This window comes from Prionailurus viverrinus, chromosome E1, assembly GCF_022837055.1.
Source record: "Prionailurus viverrinus isolate Anna chromosome E1, UM_Priviv_1.0, whole genome shotgun sequence".
NCBI classification, from domain to species: Eukaryota; Metazoa; Chordata; class Mammalia; order Carnivora; family Felidae; genus Prionailurus; species Prionailurus viverrinus.
The window spans coordinates 47,307,344-47,330,298 of NC_062574.1; the positions used below are offsets into that span (position 1 = coordinate 47,307,344).

Here is a 22,955-nt window from a genome sequence, read left to right on the forward strand (position 1 = left end):
TTTCTAGGGCATTATCTTCAAATAAAATGTATTCGATGCCCATATGTACACACACCCTCCCTTAGCAAAAGAGGGCAAATATAGCCCTATTTCAATCATGTCAAACTGGTCAATGCTATTCCAGCCACTTATAAACATGCTTTGGCTCACAACTAACATCCTTAAGAGCTATCAAATCAAATCAAATCAAATCAAATCAAAGCCACTCAAATGAAACCAGTTACTCCCTGAATAATCAAATGGAGAAAACACTGCTTTTTAAAATAACAGTTCTTAAGACAAAGCAATGTCCCTCCTCTTCACTCAGCTGTTCCACAGAATCATGAGACAAAGGGCAACTACTGTATTAGCACTTTTTTTTTTTCTTTTTGGAGTAAAGCCACAAGATTACTAACAAACAGCTAACGGTCACCATTCAAGAGTAATAATGACATTATGACTTCATATGCCAGTTATCTACCAAATTGGAAAGAAGCAAATATATGTATTTTTCTCTTCCCAAAGAAAATCTGAAAGTAAATGTGAGCACTCTGACTCACTTTCTCTCCCAACAGAACAATTTCTGGGGGAATGTTAAACAGTACCCTCTTCTCTAATTATAGGATGGGAGAGAAGGGTTTCACACTTGTTCATGAGCTTACCAACTGAAGCTGGAGAACTTACAAGATCCTCATGGTCTAGGTCTAGGATAAACTTCAGTGTTAACACTCAGGGAAAAGCTCTTGCCTAAAAACTCTTAAAAATAGACCTCAAATCCTTAGTTTTGTTGCTTTAGTGCTAAACATGTAACAGGGTAAACGTAGAGGAAAATATGAACTACCAGGCTTCTAGGTTTAAGTTTCTTGGGTATGCTTAATGGAGAAATCTACGTTTGTATTGGGGGGCGGCAGGGAAGGCCCCACAGGGTTTCGTACAAGCAACAGATACGGGTAGTTGAACAGCCAACTGTTTAAATTCCACTATAGTTAATGTTCACTGTTACACTGGTTTCAGGAGGACAATATTCGAGTAGCCAATCTTCTGATGATACAAGCTGGTTATCTGTTGAAAACAGTAATCACCTATGAACACATCAAATTACTCCTCTGTACACCAATGAAAGAGTAATTTAATAGTTCAAGTTATGTCTGGTCCCTTGCTCTGACTTCTAGTTAAGAAAACAGAAACAGAACACATATATTACCCTAAAACCTATAGCTGGTTCTGTCTGCTGACAATTCAGTGCTGACTTGGAGAATACCCTGAGAAAGCTGGGCATCACAAAAAACAGTTCTGAAAAGAACACACTTTCCTTCTCTTTCAAGGGCTCTTCAATATTGCCTTCTATGAAATACAACCTAACATCAAGAAACTACTGAGCAGGTAACTTCAGAGTTGAACTCTATGCCTCCAGCAAAGAGAGCAAAATAGTAGCTACCCACAGGTCTGAAGGACTCAAAAGAAAAAGAAAAACAAAAAAACCCGTCCTTCTATAGGGGATATTTCTACATTTCCACTTTGTGCCTCTTTGTAAAATTCTCATAATTTTCATTCAGGGGTAGTATACAAATGGGTGGCAAACCCCCAACCATCAGACTAGGCTCAGAGGGAAAAAATGTCGAAAGTTGAGACGCAGTGAACATGCAAACACTCAACTTCAGGTTCTCCTCATGCAGAGCTGACACATTACTCGATAACACCCACCCTTGTAAAAATAAATTACATACCCAAAAGGGCAAGCTGCTGCCGTCAATTGGGTAAACAACATAATTACCATGTGCCAGGTGGAAAGTGAATCCTCGTGTAAATAGTTTGGGCTCAGAATGAGCTGCAAACTGTAAAGAAGCTGATTTTTAAACTGTCAGCAGGTTTCTTTTGTGCAATGAGAGTTTAACACAGGGTAATTGCTCAAGTTTCTTTTGAGAAAATCGCCCTGTGACTTGTACAACAGCGCAACAAACCTCAGGATTTAGAACTCCACTAGTTTTCTCACAAAGAATAAAAATACACTGAGGTTCTTTAATGAGTTTTGGCATATACTTCTAACCACCTCTCAAAACTAGAGGAAATTAATTTCTAACCAACTAGCATCATGTTCCAGAATGCAAAACCTTGACTGTGTAAGATAAGACTGAGTGCTTTTACATAAATACTTCAAGTTTAAGTCTTTAAAAAAAAAAAAATCCCCTAATGCTTAATAAAACTGCAAAATGTATCAGGCTACTCCGATACTTCCTTGTGACAATCACGCTGCTCTGACTTTACGTGCAAACAACAAGCAAACAGAGATACTGGAGGCACTCACACAAAGGCAGTTAAAGACCATACATCACACCAACCGTCTTAAGTCATATTTAATATTCCTCTCAGCATCTATCTCAGCTATCCAGAGCGCGCCCGATGGTAAATGGTCAACGCGGGCACTGAGAAAGGAGGAGCTCGGCTTCTTTGTGTGTCATCAGGGTAAACGAAGGTAGGGGAGTACAAGGGGAGGCCATCTCAGCATCTGCGTGGCATCCCACTTACCTTGAGGATGTCCCCCCTTTTGAAGCTCAGCTCGTCGTCAGCAGTAGCTTTGAAGTCATATTTGGCGATGGCTTCCATTCTGGGCGCCGCTCAGTGCTCAGCAGCCTGAAGCCGGGGGAAGGGAGTCTTCCCTGCCGAAGCCACCCAGCGCCCTGGGCTCGGCCTCGCCGCTCTCTCGGGACCGGCTCGTGCACTCCGGGACACACAATGCCGCCCTGAATCACAAGAGGGATGGTTGAGAGAAGTGGCCGGCACCGAAGGCGGCCCCGCCCTGCCAATCTGCCTGCCGCCCCAGCCCCCACGCCCCCTGGCTCGGCCCGCCTCCCTCCCTCGCAGGCAGGAGCCCCGATCGCCTCCTTCCTCCTCGCAGGCTCGGCCCCCAGGCGACTGACAGGCCCGCCGGCCAATGGCGGCAGGCGCTCGAGCTATTCCCGCACACACTTCCTCTTCCTTCCCGCTGGGTGTGCGCGGTGCTCAGGAGGAGCCGGCTGAAGACCCTCTCGGTCTCCGCCTCTCCTCCCTCGCCCCTTGCGCTCTCTGCTCCTCCGGCCCGAAATGCAGGCCACCCAAAGAAAGGCCTCGCCCTGCGGACGGCACCCAGCCTTTCCCGGTTACACAGGCCTATCTCCTTCCTTTCCCCCTGCCGACCTTTCTGGTGTTCTGAAAATGTTCGGTCCCGTATCCAGTCAAAAGCAAGCAATTGTGGCTTTGGTCTTCAGCTGCTTTATTTCACTGTTCTCGGAAACTAACCTCGGTCTGCTCCTAGGAAAGCAGGTCAAAGTGAACCTAGGAACTACTTTTTAAAATTCAATTTGCTGTTCTGAGCAAGGCAGCTCTCCCTCTATCGCTTCCAGACTGATCGGCAAGCTCAGGTAACCAGAAATAGAGGAGATCCAGCTCTGACGCTTGAAAAGGCTCCAGCCTTTTGTTGAAGACCTGCTCTTGCCTAAGGCTCCTTCTCCCCTGAAGACCCCCAAGACTTTGGACTCCAAAGAGCCCTTGAAATAGAGGTCCAAAGTTCAGCAATTCCAGAAGAAGCTTCTACATCACTTCTCACTACCCTAAGGAGCAAAGCTTAAATCCTAACTACACTTGAAAGGAATCCCCTTTTCCGAATCTGAGCTGCCAGATGTCTTATCCCGGGGAAAGAAAGTGCAGGGAGATGGTGCCAGGAAGTCTAACAAATCTCTCAGTCAACCTGAGAACAGCTGCTTCTCTCAGCACCAAAGGAATACTAAGATGAACCAAGTTGCATTTTTGCAGGTAAAGATTCTGTAATAACCCTTAGGTAGTGTACTAGGTGATGGTGAACTGTGGGCAGTACAATCACTGTTGTAAAAAAAAAAAAAAAAAAAAAAAAAATCTCCAGGCACCAATTCGGCCACAACCTAGACCTTTGCGTAACTAAAGGAAAATAAAGCCCCATTTCTGTCTTCAGTTACTGTTTTCATACAGGCTAAATAAAAGCAGAAAACAACACGGGACACTGGCAGAATGGGGACAGATTATTTATAGTGACACCGTTCTCGGATAATTACCACCTAGCAGAGAGCTCATCTGAGGGGCATGGGTGATTATCATCCTTTGTTCTAAAGTTAACAATTGGGGCATTAATCAGGCATAGCTACAAAAGGACTAAGCAGTAAATCAGCTGGGAATATTAAGATTAGAAGAAAATGAGCATTACCAAAGAGGACAGAAATCACCTAGTAATAAAAAGTCCTTTAGTCAAATTCTGAAAGCCAAACATTCTACTGCAGGTAAACTAATCAACCAAACCAATGTTTATTCTATCAGGCCATGATATCCCATGTGGGGCTGGCTCTAAGAGAGGAAAGTAAAGAGAGAGCTCTAGCAAATATATAAAAAAAATACAATTAGTCTCAGTATTTATTTATTTAAAATTTTCTTAGGTAATCTCGACACCCAACATGGGGCTTGAACTCATGACCCCACGATCAAGAGTCACATGATCTACTAACTCAGCCAGCCAGGGCTCAAAGTATTTATTTTTGTGTGTCCTTAAACCCCCTTTATTTATTCTCTCTGTAGTTGCTTTTTTTAATCAAACTAACCCACGTATATAATTTTGAAAGTCACAGATTTTGAAAGGCTTATTAAAAAAAAAAGGGCAGTTCCCCACCCCAACACCTACAAGCAATCACCCTTAATTCTGTTTTTAGCTTTCTTTTTGCACCTACAGTATTTCTAAATAATATGCTTCTGTTGTTTTTAAATTTATTCCAGCCATGACCTATTGCTTGCAAGATGTTCACCCCCGACAGTTTCCCCTTGCCCCATCCCAGTAATACCACATACTCCGGTTTAAGCAGTTTCACACGGCAAAATATTCTTCACTGCTGATTTAAATATATTACAACCAACCTTCCTTTCTAGTATAATCCTTTACTTTTTCCCGGCATTAACAACTGCTTTTCCTTCTTTGACTACTCTCCAATATGTGTACCCATTTTTATTTTTTTGCAAAGGCTTCAAAATCTCTGCTATGTGCCTGTCAATGTTTTCTACTGAGTATTTATTTTAATTGGTCTCCAGGGCTGACAGTTGGAACCATGTATCAGTGATGGGAAACCTAAGAATAACTGAGCAGATCTAACAAAAATAAGGAGCTGCATTTTTGAAAAAGAGAAATCAGAAAAATCGGACAGAAACTCAAAGCATTGTCATTGTCAAGGTGCTATGTTGCAACAGGGCGCAAACTTCTATTTCATTCGGGATTTCAGACAACTGCAGTGTAACCAACCGAACAGCAGCAGCATAAAAAGACAGTTTTCAACACTGGTTTTCCTGTTACCTAACTCATCTACCACAGGTTTCCTAGAGAAAGCATAAACAGACTAACACTCTTGAAAATCATGTTTCAAGTAACTACTGCTTTGTGAGACACAGTTTGAGACAAATGAAAACCAGGCACAATCAATACTTCTGTGGCTGTGCCAAATAAAAATTAGCAGCTCATGGAGAAGACCTGGAGGGGTCAGCTTATCAGGCCAGCCACAGAAAAGAGCACTCAGGCTATTCAACGGGGTGTGTTTCATTAATAACAAAACTATCTTATACACAACACTAATGACTGAAAGGAAGAAAGCTGAAAGTGGACACAATGTATAATGATTTCAACAGAGAAGATAGGTGGAGAGTACACTGAACCCTAATGAGAATACTTAAAACTGTTTCAGCATACACCCTTCCTTCAGTCCATCACACACAGCAAATTCTAAAGCAAGTGCAACTTGAATCGTTCATTTCAAGCAATGTGCACTGAATCCTAAAATGCAGTCTCCTAAAGGTATCTGTAGGATTTGTTCTCCTTCCACTTAACTCTTCTTCCCCAAATTTACAGAAAATAAAAATACACAACACTCACTGGGCAATATCACTTAGTGTTAAGGCCCCTGGTCTCTAAAAGCAGGTTGATCTGGGTTGAACAAATGACCTTGGTGCTTACCGGCTATAATTTTGGGCAACCCCCCTCCTTTTTTTTTTTTGCTGGGGGGTAAGCCTTTTAAACAAGCCCCATTTCTCATTTGTAAAATGGGGATAGTATCACCTACTTCATAAGATTCATTCACCATTAAATTAGGTAATATAGATAATATACGTGAAGTGCTTTGGACAGGGCCCGACATTAAGTCATTCAAAATAAGTTAAAATGTGATTCTACTTAAAACAGAGAAGATGTTCAACTTCCCTAGTTAGAAACTGCAAATTACAACAATGAGATTTCTTTCACCTACTAGTTGCCCAATTTTTTAAAGGTTTATAATATTTAGCCTCTGCAATTCTCTCTGGTTGAACAGACTCCCAGGCTCTTTATTCAATGTTCATCCACTTAACAATTTGAGCTGCTACTATATGCCTGACAATGTGCTTGGTATTGGATTGTAATAATAAAACCATCCCAGAGCACAGGAGCAGGGAATTAATCAGTTCAATCTTTTTGGAAAGTAATTTTATAGTATCTACTGACAATTTAAAAATACACACCCTTGAACAAGCAATTCCATTTCCTACATTTATCTTGCTGAAACACTGACAAACACCATGTGCAAAATACATATATACCTGATCAATATCCATGAGAATGTCTATGAAATATATTTCTATATAAATACTAAAAGATATTATCAAGTTAAAAACAAAAATGAAGAAAGATTTGTTTACCCCATTTCTGTAAAGCAAAACATTATTTATCAGCATGTGCTAAAGAAAAAAAAAAAATCAAAGGGTTAACAATGGTTATCTCCGGGAGCAAGGTCACAAAATATTTTCATTTTCTGCACCATATACGTCAGTTATATTTTCATCACTACTTTTATAGTTAGAAAAAACCGAACACCGAGACGCCTGGATTCCTGAGTTCAAGCCCTGCATCGAGCTCTCTGCTGTCTGCACAGAGCCCACTTCGGATCCTCTGTCCCCCTCTCTTTCTGCCCCTCCCCCGTTTGCACGTCCAGGCGTGCTCTCCCCCCCCAACCAAATAAAATAAACATTAAAAAAAAGAAAGAAGGAAAAAACAAACACCAAAATCTTACTGGTGTTCTGGAGTCAAACCTGGATTCAACTGTTGCTTTACCACTTGACTAGATGGGGAACACTAGAGAAATAACTTATAGTCTCTAATTCCTAGTTTCCCTAAGCTGGAAAATGGGGCTAACAGCATCTACCTTTTAAGGGCATTTTGATGATTAAAACAAATAGCCCATGGGGCACCTGGCTGGTTCTGTCAGTAGAGCTTAGAGAATGCTCCTCTTTATCTCAGGGTTGTGAGTTTGAGCCCCACATTGGGTGTAAAAAATACTTAAAAAAAAAAAAAAATTAAAAGTCTTAAAAAAAAAAAAAGGGGGGGCGCCAGGGTGGCTCAGTCGGTTGAGTGCCCGACTTCAGCTCAGGTCATGATCTTACAGTTCCTGGGTTTGAGCCCCACGTTGGGCTCTGTGCTGACAGCTCAGGGCCTGGAGCCTGCTTTGGATTCTGTGTCTCCGTCTCTCTGTGCTACTCCCCTACTCACACTCTGTCGCTCTCTCAAAGATAAATAAAGATTAAAAAATTAAAAATATATATATTAAAAAAAATAAAAGAAATTTTTAAAAATCTTAAAAAGAGAGAGATACCATGTGTAAAGGCCTTCATAGAGTCTCTGGCGCAAAGTGCTAAGAAGCGTTAACTGGCTAGTATCACCAGTACCTTTTCAAATACCAGGCCACTATATTCTTACATCGTCCATCTTCCATCTGCGTACAAACTTAGCAGAGCATTCTCGGAGGTAAATTAACAGCCCTATTAAGTACAAAGTTTAAAATTAAATTGCTCCACATCACAGTCCTAACAATGCTCACATACTTACGCATATAAAGACTAATCGCATCTATCATCAGTTACTCTGTTTGGCTTTTAAATATTTACTCTGTATATACAGAAGGTGTGATTTTAAATGGACTAATTGAAAGCCGCATTCCACTCCGTCCTCATTATTTCACAGCTGCATTCTGCAGCAACAGTCTTGGCCCTTGGACCAGTAGCATCAAAACCTCCCTATTCAGAGACTGATTCACTGTGGGGTGCCTTCTGGAGTTCTGCAAAAGGTAGGGGCCTTAGGCCCAGAGCCTGATTTAAAGTAAGACTCACGGTAATTCTCATGCACACTAAGTTCGAAGCATCACTGTTGTACTAGAAGCGCGCCTTAACCAGGTTTTAAACTTTGCATTCCACACAATGCACTACAAGGTCTTTGCATAAAATGAAAATAATGCGTGTTCACTCGGCTCAACTAGGAAAAAGCCAACTTTGACAAATAAAACCAAGGACTCCCAACAGCCATTCAGTAGTGCTGGAAAGTTCTTCTCAATTAAGCAAGTAACTAATTAATTTCTCTCAGCAGAGCGCGGTGAGTCTCTACTCCGTATTACTTAATTTCTCCAAAATCTATTACTCTTCTGTTCTAGGTAACAATCAGAACTGCTGCAGCCCAACAGGCAACATAACAGATTTTTCTCAGAAAAATCGCTAAGTACCATCAACTAGTGGTATTTAAAACCTAGCAATCCCTCAGATCTGAATACACTTGCTAACGAAGTGAACTCCCTCAAGCATTTAAATGCTTGCTTGGTATCAGAAAAAGCCGATTATAAGCATTAACTTCGCTTTTTACCTTGGGAATTCAGAAAATTTTGAGCAAGGGAAGGAGCAATGGAACACTAGTTATTCCTCTCTGTCAAAAACAAACAAAAACACCCCCTCAACAACAATAACAAAGATGAGTAATTAAAAGAATCCTGGCAGGGGCGCCTGGGTGGCGCAGTCGGTTAAGCGTCCGACTTCAGCCAGGTCACGATCTCGCGGTCCGGGAGTTCGAGCCCCGCATCGGGCTCTGGGCTGATGGCTCGGAGCCTGGAGCCTGTTTCCGACTCTGTGTCTCCCTCTCTCTCTGCCCCTCCCCCGTTCATGCTCTGTCTCTCTCTGTCCCAAAAATAAATAAACGTAGAAAAAAAAATTAAAAAAAAAAAAAAAAGAATCCTGGCAAAGAATTCATATTATCACAATGGCCAGGTTTTAATTCATCGGCGGTCTAAATAAATTCCATTCCCTTAAATATTTCACGTTATCTTAGTTCTATTGTAATATATAGGTCTATGACTGGTTTTTGTTTTTCAACATTAACCACTTCCCACTAAAAGCCAAAAAGAAGTCAGATGATGAGTGGGCCCCTGGGTGGCTCAGTCGGTTAAGCCTCCGACTTCAGCTCAGGTCATGATCTCGTGGTTCGCGAGTTCGAGCCCCCAAGTAGGGCTTCTGTGCTGACAGCTCAGAGTCTGGAGCCTTCTTCCGATTCTGTGTCTCCCTCTCTCTCTGCCCCATCCCTGCTCTCTGTCTCACAAAAGTAAATAAATGTTAAAAAAAAAAAAAAAAAAAAAAAGTCATACAAGCCCCAAATTGACCCAATCTTCCTTACTAACATGAGAAACCTAGAAAGAAAAAAGAAAGCAGTCACACGGTACAACGTTAAAATGAAAACAACTAAAACACAAATAACACAAGCCAGCTACACTTGTGACCTACTGGTGGTATTGATTACTTACGGATGAATTCAATCCTTTGAGCCTCCCCGTTCCCAGGGGGAGAACTTAAAAGTCTAGGCAAGGTTCTCTGGCAACTCTTCTGGCTGACTGAAGGAACCCATAAAGGAGGAAAGAGGGTATCTTCCCCAGAGAGAAAACGGACTCTTTAAATGAGGGAGAACACGAATTGCACCAAAGGTCAGAAACCTCGAAAAATTATGCCCAAGAGGGGGACAAAAAGGAGGAAGGGGAAGTAGATTAGAAAGAAAAAAAAAAAAAAAAAAAACAAAAAACGGGGGCAGGGAGGAAGCAAATGACTTGCATTACACGAGTAAGCATTTAGTGAACTCAGTGAAATGGAGAAAGGAAAGGCAACTACTGGAGAAGTGCAAAGCGAAAAAGTGAGACAGGAAAGCCAAAGAGACTATGCTAACTTCTTTCATGTGTCTTTTAGACTCGTTTCCGAGGCAACAGAGCCAAAAGATAGACCCCGAGTGCCCTTCGGCTCCTCTGCAAATCGGACTTTCATAATAACTCCCCAAACAAGCTATAACTCCTACGGCTTGTGTTTAAAAGAGCAAATGAAAAGTACCACTGCTTTTCTAGCCTCTCGCATTGAAATCATTCCTCGGAACATTTCAACCAACTGCTGCCTGTTGTTCTTTACAAGAATTTTTCAGAGGATAGTTTCAAAAATTTAAAAAAAAAAAAAAAAAGCGACAGACGTAAAGGCATCTCAACCGGCTCCAGGAGCAAAAGGTTCTCACTCATGGTATTCATAGGGTTGGTGGGGTCCCTCCCCAAATTTGGCCTAAAGACACCAGGAGATGGTGACGTGGTGGCCGTGCAGGTCGAAGGAGCATCAATCACCACATATGCAGCCGCTGCGAATCCCCCGCCTCCCGAGCCAAGTCAGACTGACTCACAGAATGAGTACCCAGGGCTCCCGGGCTTCTCCCGGGCCCCTTCTGCGCAAACCCTCTCGAAGAAAGCGTAGAACTTAACTAGGAGCCCCCGGCCCCCTGCCCCAGGGTCCGGGGCTGTGAGCCGAGCGAAGGGCCGGGGGAGGACGGTGCCCCAGGAAGGAAGCGCTCCAAAAGGGGAAACGCGGTGCCCGGAGCCCCGGGGACTCCGTCCCCCGCCACAGGCCTCGCCACTCTGAACCCGAGCCCCGGCAGCCCTCGGGAGGCTCCGGCCCGGTCCCCGCGGGCCAACTACCGCTGCGGAGCGGGGGGGAAAGAGGCACCGGAGCAGCGCCGCCGCCGCCGCCGGCCGCACTCACCGTGGCGCAGCTGCTCCGCTCCGCGCCCGGCCGTCCTCTCCGCAGCGGTGCGAGCGGCCACCGACCCCGCTGCTGCTCCCCTAGGGCAGCGCCTGTGCCCGTCGCCGTCACCGCTTCAATCTTCGTCGACACCGCCGTCGCCGCCGCCCGCTCGCCGAAGCAGCACAGCCGCCTGGCTTCCGCTCCTCGTCGGGGTCCCGCGAGAACTTCTCCGCGCGGCCCCGCCCCGCCCCGCCCCCGCGAGACTTCCCCCGGCGGAAAAGCGCAGAGCGCAAGCGCTCCTCCTCCGCCCGGGTCGCGCAGGTAGCCACCATCTAGCAGCCTAGGCGCCTGCGCCAGACCGCCCCGCAGCAGGTGGCACCGCCGTGGCTCCGCCTCCGGGTCGCTGTAACCCTTTCGGTTCCGAGGCGGGTAAATTACAGCCTAGCCCTGAAGGGGTGACTCTTCACCACACCCTAATCACTTCCCTTTTCTTGCCACCAAACCGAGGCAGTTGGCGGGGAGTGGTGATGGGGTGCGGAAATCTCCCTCCAGCGTGAAGCACTCCAAATAGAGGACCAGGTTTTGAAATATTTGAGAATCCGGTCCAAACTGCAGTGTTAGGCGAATATATTCTTTGCTCCTTGATCTAATCAAGTGCTTGAAACATGCTAAGCGTAGGTATGAGTATAGGTGCTAGGTATAGAAGGTACAACGATGAACAGAAATCCTAGCCCTCAAGCAATTCAAGGTCTAGAAGGGATTAAAAGTAAACAAAAAATGCCCTACGTAATGTTAGAATTATTTGGGGGAATGCTGAGTAAGCCAAAAAGATGCGAGGAAGGACCGCTACTCTCATCTCAGAATAGCCTTCCCTGAAAAGGTGAATGGTGATGATGTCTGAGCTGAAGACCAGTAGGAGTTCACCAGACAGAGAGGTGGAGATAGATGCATTCCTGGCGAAGGGAACAGCACGCATGTACAAGGAACGGAGGCGTGACAGAGTCGTGTTCTGTTCAATGCTAAGTAATTCCTATACCAGGGGGATAAGTAGGGTAGCGACAGATGAGGCTTGAAGAAGTAATTCATATTTTTCAGTTCCAAAAGCTCTTTCCAACTAAAGAGAACAGAACGTATCAAATGGTAATGTTCTCCCTGGAAGCCAACAAAATAGTGCTGAGAGGAGAATGACAAAACATCTGATTCTATAGAGAAAACAAGCCATCGAAATAAGGAAAATGAATTTTTCTTTCACCAAGTGATTATTGAGCATCAACTCCATGCAAGGCACTATGGGAGGGAATAGATGAACCCTCCAAAGCCTCTGCTTTCAGCAGTTTGTAATCCAGAGGAGAGTTGCCTAGTCTGCAAGGCAACACAGCTGGCCTTACTTAATTCCCATTGAACCGTATATAAGACTTCAGAGGAGGGAGCCAGTTACTTGGTGCTCAGGTAATCAGGGGGGGCTTGGTGTTTGAACTGCAACCTGAAAGCAGGGAGGAAAGAGTGACAGAATTAGCCAATATTTCAGATTGCCCAGAGTTTAGTATTTGGGGTGGGGGGAAGTAATAAGAGGCAAGGCCAAGACGTATGGCTTAGGGTTCATTGGCAAGCGATTACCAACCTCTGAAGGCTTTTGAGCTGGACATGTCTGATATGTAGTGAAGATAATAAGAGGACTATCTATTTACTACCTGGAGTATGCTAAAGTCATAGCATTTCTACAGGGTGGATAAAAATATCCCCATTTACAGACTCAGAAACAGAGGCTTAGAGTTTAGTCTCAGCCTAGGCTTAGAAACTAGGCTTCTTAACTTACCCAAGGAAACCCAATTGTAATAGACCCAAGACTTGAACTTAGGCCTGTCTTGTTTCAAAAATCCATATTTTTCCAACCATGATACTTTATAATTACTTTGTAATTCTAGAATGGTGGCCAAAAAAAAAAAGAGAGAGAGAGAAATGAAAGGGTAGGACTTAGCTGCTGAGCAGAGAGGAGAAGGAAGCGAGGGAAGAGTTGCATTTCTTTGTTTTGAGTAGGGGGAACAACAGAGAACTTTGCCAGTCAAGGGGACTAGCTAACTGGGCAGGGGAGGAGTTGTGCAGGGAAGGGGCAGGGAAGGAGATCAGGATGTCCAGTTTTGGAAATGGAGAGTTCATCATTCTAGGAGACATGCAGGTGGAAATGTCCAGTATGCTGTTGAAAACCTCAGTGCATTCATTCGTTCTCCCCACAACGTTAACCGAGCAACTACTTTGTAGAGAGCGGAATGACCTGTCACAGAGCTTGCAGCCTCAATGGGAACATACCATCGAGAGTATGACATTTGCAGTCCAAAGTCCTTAGCACCTTTGGGAGCATACAGCGGGGGACCTGACCTAGCCCAGGGAAGGCCAGGGAAGGCTGAGGAAGAAGGTTTGAGACTCTGATTAGCCTGAGAGGAAAAGAGCGTTTTAGGAGAGAGGACGGCATGTACAAAGCCCAGACAGTAAGAGAGGATTCACGGAAGCCATCTCACTGGGATGATGAAGAATGTGGGACGTGGATAAAGCATTTGGAGAGGCTCACGCAAGGCCTTTTCAGTGCTGCTAAAAACTGGGCACTTGATCCTATAGGATGCTGAAGCAGGTGTGGGCCACGGTCAGATTTTCATCTTCAAACTACTTTATCACTCTGCCTGCAGAGTGAAAATCAATGAGAACTAAGATATTTATCATCCACAAGACAATAATATCTCAAGTTCCTTGCAAGACCTTTATGGATCTGGCTCCTGCCTGCCAGCCCCACTCTGTCTCCAGCCAACACACACGCTCCACCCAAACTAAACCATGGAGGTTTCCAGAAGGTACCATAAGCTTCTGAGTGTCCATATCTTGGCACATGCAGTTTCCTCTGCTCAGTTGGAGCCACCCCACCCCTTTTAGGCCCTCAAGCCAGTTTTAGGGTTTCTTCCTCACAATTCCCACAGTCCCTCCAATCTCATGGCAGCATTATTTGCTCAAAATCTTCCCCCACCCTCCCTCCCTTCTAATGCACTACAAGCTCCCAGAGAAACAGGACCATCCCTTTTCACATCTGTATTCCCAGCTCCAGCACAGTGTATGGAGGGAATAATGGATGGATGGATGGAAAATAAATAACAGAAGTTGACTAGAGATAAAGATGTGGCTGCTTTTCTGTGTGATGTGATATTTGAAGCTAAGGAAGTGGGTGAGATCTCAAAGGAGTATAAATTTCTAAGACAACAGGGGGAAAAAAAAGTATGCACTTCCTTTTAAAAAAGACTCAGTATATCTATGCAAAAATATATGCGTACGGACCAGATTTGGAAGAGAACATTTAAAAATAAAAACAAATGTCTTGAAATGAAGCAGTGTTGGTTGACTTATTAAAAAACAACAACAACAATACACACACACACACACACACACACACACAAACCCACCAAAACAAAAACCCCACTGAAACCTTCAACATTTGTTATGTGGTCTTTTCCACAAAAATCCTTTTCAACAGACACAGACTCAGAAACTTAAGAGAACAGTTGCCCAAAATCATTCCATGTAGAGAAAATAAACCGCACTAGAGGCAACAGCATTTGGCATGCATGTGGCTAATGTTAAATAGCAAAAAGATGGTTAGAGTGAAGAGTCAAGTTGTGAGGTCAAAGTCACATCCTGGTATGCAAACCTGTTGTAACTGTAGCAAAACGTGCTGATTACAAACTGGCCACATCAGTCACTTCAGAATGCATAAATTAATCACCAAAAAAAAAAAAAATCTCTTCGGTTGGGTTGGGGTTTGCGATTATTTTTAGTCGTCAGAAACGGTTTCTCGCTTTGCATTTTGTGAATTGTGGTGCTGCCGCCTGCCGGTAAGAACTGGATATTACCCTGGCGTTTACTGAGCCTTCAAAGCCCAAAGGAAACTGACCTAGCAGTTGACCGCCTAACAGGAGCAGCCTCCAGCCTGTCTCAGGCTGGTCCTCGGAGCCCACATTTCTGAACTTCTCTTTAGTGGGAAAGAGCCAGGCAACCAGTGACAACCGAAACTTGGTCATTGAAATTCTACTCCCACCTGTTCAATTGACCTTAGAATTTCCTTTGGTCAAGTTGTGAGCCAAGGCTTTGTAGGCTTCTCAAGCTTCGAGCGTGGCCTCTGATGCTGAGCCTGCCAGTGCGGCAGCTAATCCTGTGACTTCCCTTCCTCTACCCCCTGACTCCATTTCTATCACCTAACCTGGTCCGCATCACCATCGTTTCTGCAGGGTTGCCCTGGCCTGCTTACTGATCATCCTGCCCCCTTCAAAATCATTATCTACATGGCAACCAGAGTGGGCTCTCTAACTACAAATTGAATTGAGGGCATAGATAAGGTTCAAAGGCCTTAGCATGCCCCATATGGTCCTCTGTGGCTGGCTCCTGCCAACAATTCCAGCCTCGTTGTCTCCACCCTTCTGAATGATGTGCAGTTCCCCGAATAACTCTATAATTCTCTTACCTCCATGTTTTTGCACATACTGCTCTTTTGGGCCCGAGTGCCTCCTCTCCCTGCCTTCCCCAGAATCACCTGGCTCCTGTCTTGTCATTTAATATTCTATCTAGGTGCCACCTCCACCAGGAAGCCTCCCATGATGCTCTGGTCCTGCCAGTGCATTCTCACAGCACTCAGCATACTGCATTGCTGACAGTTTCTCAAGACCATATGTTGGCCATCAACTTACGTGTCCTGCTCCCCTTTAGACTATAAGTTTCAAGAACAGGTACCATGTCTTGTTTTTCTTGGCTCCTCAAATAAAGCCTGACTCTAAGTAATGTGATCCAGCATGACAAGTGCTCTAGAAGCACACGGACTCAGTGTTAAGGGAGTCCAGGAGAGAGAGATAAGTTGGAGATAGAGAGTCCAAGAAGGCTTCATGGAGGAGGTGATAACAGTCGTCTTGAAGAATAGCTAGTATTCCATTAGGTAGAACCATAGAGGCCCTTCCGGACCAAAGAGCAAGTTTATGGGGTACCTGGGTGGCTCAGTCGGTTAAACGTCTGACTTCAGCTCAGGTCATGATCTCGTGGTTCATGGGTTCAAGCCTCGCGTTGGGCTCTGTGCTGACAGCCTGGAGCCTGCTTTGGATTCTCTGTCTCCCTCTCACTCTGCCCCTTACCCACTCATGCTCTGTCTCTCTCTCTCTCAAAAATAAATAAACATTAAAAAAAAGAGCAAGTTTATAAAATGGAGAAAAGAGCCAGCAATTCTTTTCTAATGTTCTTACATTTTAATACACAAGAGAATCCCTGGGGATTTGTTTAAAATGCAAACTCCAGGGGCGTCTGGGTAGCTCAGTCGGTTAAGTTTCTTCTTGGATTCTGCTCAGGTCATGATCTCATGTTGCAAGAAGTTGAACCCCACATCGGGCTCTGCGCCTGCTGGTGTAAAGCCTGCTTGGGATTCTCTCCCTCTCTTCCTCTCCCCCTCTCTTTGCCCCCCCCAAATAAATAAACTTGAAAAAAATGCAAACTCCAGTACCCTAGAAATATTTAGCTCATTAGGTCTGGGAAAGTCCCAGAAATATGCATTTCAGGAGCCTCCTGCTCTACCAACTGAGCTAAGTGGGCACGCTAGAAATACACATTTTAAATAAGCAGCTGCAGGTAATTCTTTTTTTTAAATCATTTTTAAAGTTTATTTATTTTGGGAGAGACATAGACAGCATGAGTGGGGGAGGGGCAAAGAGAGAATCCCAAGTGGGCTCCATACTGTCAGCACAGAGTCCAGCGAGGGGCTCGAACTCACAAAACTGTGAGATCGTGACCTGAGCCGAAACTGAGAGTCAGATGCTTAACCGACTGAGCCACCCAGGTGCCCCATTGACGGTAATTCTTAGGCTATTCTCTGGGCCAGACTTTGAGAAGATAATGCTTACTGAATAAATGAGTCATGGGGATTCTGGAATCTTCCCAATAGGTCCTAGATTACAGGAATCAAAATGTGAATTGCTATGGGCCAAGAGAAATTGGGAACTCATTCCCCTGTGCACTCCCTTGGGATCTTAAGCTGCCCGCAGCTGAGAAATTCCAGTAAAGGCCGTTGGTGTGGCCATTATCTGGGTGAGTAGCACTTGGCATCACGGTGTAAATAAATAAAAAAATAAAAGCACAGATAAGCAAATGGACTCTGTTTTGACTGCTCTCTGTAGCAATGCCAGAGTCAAGTTCAGAGCAGGCTAGCTCTATTCCTTCTGTTTTAGTTTCCACATCTCTCTTTCACGAGAACACAAAAGATGGGAGCACCTGGGTGGCTCAGTTGGTTAAGTGTCTGACTCTTGATTTTGGCTCAGGTCATGATCTCATGGTTCATGAGATTGAGACCCACATTGGGCTCTGGTCTGACAGTGTGGAGCCTGCTTGGGATTCTCTCTCCCTCTCTCTCTCTCTTTCTGCCCCTTTCCCACGCTTGCACATGCTTTCTCTCTCTCAAAATAAATAAACTTAAAAAAAAAAAAAAAGCACAGAAGATGAAGTCAATTCCATTTTGGCTATGAGCTAAAATACAAGTGATGTATCCAAAAGGTGGAAATTTCCCCGCTGTTCCTACGCCTACAAGAAAGAAACATTAGCAATTTTAATACTAGGAATTTCCTCTGATATTGGCTTTATCATATTCTTTTAAGTAATAAAACATTCTGCCTATGAGACTCTCCCTTTTCTTCTCCCTTAAGATTTTTCATTTTTAAAAATTTATTAGAGCTTCTGATGTCCTTTTGCTTTCTAATTTTTTTTTAATATTTATCTATTTTTGAGAGAGAGAAGGAGAGCGTGAGCAGGGGAGGAGCAGAGAGAGAGAGAAGGAGACAGAGGATCTAAAGCAGGCTCTGGGCTGTCAACACAGAGCCCGAGGTGGGGCTCAAACTCAGGAACCATGAGATCATGACCTGAACTCGTCGATGCTTAACCAACTGAACCACCCAGATGCCCTTAATTTTTTTTTTTTTTTTACAAACGGAGTATTAATTAGACAAGCATTACATGGACAAACCCCTTATTTCATGAAAGATGAAAATATTAAAGACTAGCCCACAGGTATTGAGCACTAATTTGAAGCCAGTGAAAGTCTGAAGGCTTTATGCACATTATCTCATTAGTCCCCACAATAACCACACACAGTAGATATTATGACTATGCCCATTTTATTGATAGGGAAAGTAAGTGTTTCCATATGGAGGGGGCAGTCAACCATGTCCAATGTTACCAGAGTGGATGGGCAAGAGGAAGTCAGGCAATCATTGAACTTGGAGATTGCTGGTGAAATGGACAGGAAGAATCTCAGCGGAGCTGGGGGGTGAGAGTCTGACTGGAGGGGATAAAGAACTGGGGGACAGAGAAACTATGTAAGTAAGGAAGTACAAGCAAGTAAAAGCAGTTCTTATATAAGAGTTTTGGGATAGGGGTGCTTGGCTCGGTCAGTCCGTAGAGCTCGGGGCTCTTGATCTCAGGGTTGAGGTTTCAAGCCCTTCTTTGGTTGTAGAGATTACTTTAAAAAATAAAGCCTTTAAAAAAAAAAGAGTTTTTCTATACAGCAGAGCAAAGAACAGGATTTAAAGAGCCAAGGAAGGGATTTTAAATACGGGACCTGTTAGGGCATGCTTTATATGCTCAAGGGAATTATCTAGTAGACAGGGAATCTTTGGGATGCAGGAGAGAAGAGAGATTGGGAAGCAAAGTCCCTGTGGCTCACTCATTTTCACTGACAATGAGCGGCACAGATGAGAATAGATACAGGTCCATGCGTGGCAATGGTCGTGGGAAGATGCAATCTCTCTGCACTGTAAACTTCTAGTCCCAAGGTCAGGGCGCCTGGGTGGCTCAGTCAGTTAAGCATCTGACTTCAGCTCAGGTCATGATCCTACAGTTCATGGGTTCGAGCCCCACACTGGGCTCTGTGCTGACAGCTCAGAGCCTGGAGCCTGCTTCGGATTCTGGGTCTCCCTCTCTCTGCCACTACCCACCCGCTCATGCTCTGTCTCTCTCTCAAAAATAAGTAAACATTAAAAAAAATAAATAAATGAGTGGGGTCAACACCTGGGTGGGGGAGGGGAGAAGAGCGCAGGAAGTTTGCTTTGGTCAGAAGGCATGAAACTGAACTTTTGGACTGTGGGGCATGAAATCGACTCAGGAAACATTACAGGTTGTGCTGAGGTTCCACTTGGATTTGTGGTTTTAATTTCAAAAGAGGCCACTCAGCCAGGTTGCGTGCCTTTAACCGGTTAAATCTGGCTGCCTGGTTGTAGACACAGTGCAGGGAAAGGGTCTGAGTTAGCCAGGTTGGGATTTTGTGAAGCTGATATCACCAAAGGTGCAGGGCCAGGGTGTGGAGGGTGCATGTAAGGGGTCAGGTGTCTCGATGGGGCATGGAATCCAAGCCAAGCAGAACAGAAGGGTGCTGTGTGTGTGTGTGTGTGTGTGTGTGTGTGTGATGGGGACAGAGTTTCTGTTAGGAAAGATGAAAAAGGTCTGCACGGGGGTGGTAGTTGATGGTTGCACAATAACATAAATGTACTTAATATCACTGAACTAGATACTTTTCTTTTTTTAATGTTGGTTTTGAGAGAGAATGCACATGCGCTCACGTGAGTGGGAGAGGGGCAGACAGAGAGGGAGAGAGAGCATGTCAAATAGATTCCTTGCTGTCAGCACAGAGCCAGATGCAGGGCTCGAACTCACAAACCCATAAGATCATGACCTGAGCCAAAATCGAGAGACCGGCACTCAACCGTCTGAGCCACCCAGGTGCCCCTGAACTGTACACTTTTGAAAAAATATATTTTTTAAACATTTACTTATTTTTGAGAGAGAGAGACAGAGAAAGAGAGCAATCGGGCGAGGGGCAGAGAGAGAGGGAGACACAGAATCCAAAGCAGGCTCCAGGCTCTGAGCTGTCAGCACAGAGCCCAACGCGGGGCTCGAACTGACGAGCCATGAGATCATGACCTGAGCCGAAGTCGGATGTTTAATCGACTGAGCCACCCAGGCACTTCCTGGTGGTTAATGGAGTTATTATTTGGTTATTATTTGGTTAAATTATTATTTAACCATTATAATGGTTAAAATGGTATTATATATACGTTACCACATTAAGAAGCTTTTAAAATATATCAAATATTGAAAAAAATGTATTGATACCTGGTGCTGTCCCAGATAAAGTCAAATCCCAGGAATTGGGGCCTAGACATGAGTGTTTTACTATACCGTGGAATTGCTGGATTAGCACGTTTTCACTCATTCGTCCCACGAACACACACTAAAGGCACATTATGACCTAGGCACTGGTGAATTTAAAAGGACAGGATTCCTGTTCTTGTGGAGCTTCCGATCCGGTGAGGAAAGGTGGATGACACATCAGTAGACAAATAAATATTTAGGGGCGCCTGCGTGGCTCAGTCGGTTAAGCGTCTGACTTCGGCTCAGGTCATGATCTCACGGTCCGTGAGTTCGAGCCCCGCGTCAGGCTCTGTCCTGACAGCTCAGAGCCTGGAGCCTGCTTCAGATTCTGTGTCTCCCTCTCTCTCTGACCCTCCCCCATTCACGCTCTGCCTCTGTCTCAAAAATAAATAAAACATTAAAAAAAACAACAAATAAATATTTAAACCACAATTTCAGAAGCTTGTTGCAACCACTTAAGTGAGTTTGGACTAGGTTGGTGAGTCAGAGATGGCCAGAGGGGCTGTGGGATGGGCGGGCTTGGGATCTTTACTGCCGGAGAAACCACAGCTTTCAGGGATGGAGCGTGGAGACGTGTGGTTGCACGTTGCTGCATTGGAAGGGAGAGGTGAGTGACAGCGGGAAGGAAGGGGGACTCCCGGGCTTCCAGCTCGAGGACGGGAGGACTGACCCAGGAGACACAGTGAAGTACAAGCAGGATTTGGCATGGGAGAAGTGGTTCTCATGCTAGCTTTTCTGCTAAGTGACTGTGTGATCTCTGACGGGGGTTATGACCTGTTCGAGACTTAATTTTCTTGTCTGGAAAAATGGGGAATGCAAGTCAAAACAGAGCTGTCATGGAAATGAAGCAAAATTAGATAATCTGTTGTAAACGTTCCTTAATCTGTTGCAAAATGTTCCTTAGTCATAACTTTTTATTTTATTTTATTTTATTTTTTAATTTGTTTGTTTGTTTTGAGAGAGAGAGCAGGGGAGGGCAGAGAGAGGGGGACAGAGGATCTAAAGCGGGCTCTGCAGTAGAGAGCCCAGTGCAGGGCCGGAATACACGAACCCTGAGATCATGACCTGAGCCGAAATCAAGAGTCCGACGCTCAACTGACTGAGCCACCCAGGTCCCCCCAGGACATTCTTTTATAAGTGAGCACTGGTACACAGTTTCTCCTACAAAAGCCTTAAGACTCTTCTAGAGAGGAAACATCTCACCACCACCCTGTAGCTGGCCAGGTGGTGCCCCTGAGAGACACATGTGTCATTCTAATTCAAGACAATCACTGCCAAGGCCAGGAGGTTGGGCACATCCAAACATTCAGTGGTTTCATGTTTTACAGGAAAGCGTACTTCACAGCTTTAATTAGCAAGTGGGATAATTTCAACTTGCTCATGTTGTCAACCCTACCTGTCATCATCAACCACAGGGCAATTAGCAAGGGAAAGAAGCAAGAGGCTTCCGTTGTGACGAGGAGTCCAACGTTTCGAAGGGGATCTCTTGCCTAGGCCGGAAAATTGGGCAACTCCCTCTGGTTGCCAGTAGAGGTCCATCTAGACAGGCAAGAGCTTCCTCAGAGGTTGTAGCACTAACTGTAAAGGAATGTTGGTGTTTGGCTCCAAAAATGGATTTGACCTCGCTGCTGCCGGGACTAGCTGCTCTTGAATGCCAGGAAATGTCGCCTGCCAGGTCCCAGCGATGGAGCGTGGAGGAAATATCCAGTTGCACCCTATGCAATGGAAACCCTACTTCCCTGGAGCCAAAACAGAAATCGGGAATGAACAAGACTCCCCTCCCCTCTCACTCTTCCTGACCCCCAAATCTGTAACCACAAGTTTCAACCCCTTGTGGTTACCAAAGGATAGAAGTAATATTTTCCCGTTTATTTAATAAACCCCAAAGCTGCATCCCCCTCCCTTTTTGTGTGAAACATGCCTTCTGTCTCCGCTAGACTCTTCTTTTGGTTTTATGGCCTGAGGGCAGAGCGTTATGGAATTTATCCTCTCTTCTCAAACTTTTTCATATTGACACGGTTCCGCTGCAAGGTTTGTGGTGTCCTCCCTTCTGGCAAGGATCCTCGGTGTCTGAACATTTTGTCTCAGGAGCCTAGACGTAATAATGCACGTAGTGTGTTTAAGTCAGAGCCTGGCCCTCAGTAAGCTCTTAAGAAATGTTCACTGTTACCGTTATTACTATTATCGTGGCATCTGGACCATGACACTAAGATAATAGTCGGGACTGAGAGGAGCAAGACTGGTTGCAGGGATTCATTGTCACCGCAAAGCCACTCCCAAGGTGGCCAGACAGCCCAAACTAGATTGTCACCGGGAACCACTCTCCCTGAGCAGTTCAACCACAGATGCCTTTTACTGGCTGTGTTTTGCATGACAACACAGCTAAGGGTTTTAACTGGCAACTCGAATAATGTCAACTCCATGGCTCCTCTAACCTTTCTTGTTATCAGCAATATAGTCAGGAAGAGACACAACTTGAACTGAGCGCCAACTACATTTTAGGAGCTTGGCCCATTTTATCTATGAGATAAGCTATCTTATTTTTTTTAATTAAAAAAATTTTTTTTAACATTTATTTATTATTGAGAGACAGAGAGAGATAGGCTATGAGCAGGGGAGGGGCAGAGAGAGAGGAAGACACAGAATCCGAAGCAGGCTCCAGGCTCTGAGCTATCAGCACACAGCCTGACGCGGGGCTCAAACTCATGAACCACGAGATCATGACCTGACCCGATGTCAGATGCTTAACCGACTGAGCCACTCAGGCGCCCTGAGATAAGCTATCTTATATAGCATAGATATTTCATCTATGACGGCTTTAGAGCCGTTGGCCTTAAGAACGTGGGTGTTATGAGGACTAGTTGATAAAGTGCATTTTCTTGCTTTCTTTAGGCTCA

The 22,955-nt window shown here is 44.7% G+C and overlaps 1 protein-coding gene across 1 annotated transcript in view; it reads right to left on the minus strand.

Moving 5' to 3' along the window:
* Window positions 1-11,071, minus strand: part of GRB2 (growth factor receptor bound protein 2) — a 72,804-nt gene extending 61,733 nt beyond the window's left edge. Inside the window, exons 1-2 of the mRNA XM_047832450.1 lie at window positions 10,867-11,071; window positions 2,506-2,720 (exon numbers count right to left, since the gene is read on the minus strand). Of these exons, the coding sequence (XP_047688406.1) occupies window positions 2,506-2,583 (78 nt within the window). The 5' untranslated portion in view covers window positions 2,584-2,720; window positions 10,867-11,071. The remainder of the gene's footprint in view (window positions 1-2,505; window positions 2,721-10,866) is intronic.
* Window positions 11,072-22,955: the final 11,884 nt, after the last annotated feature.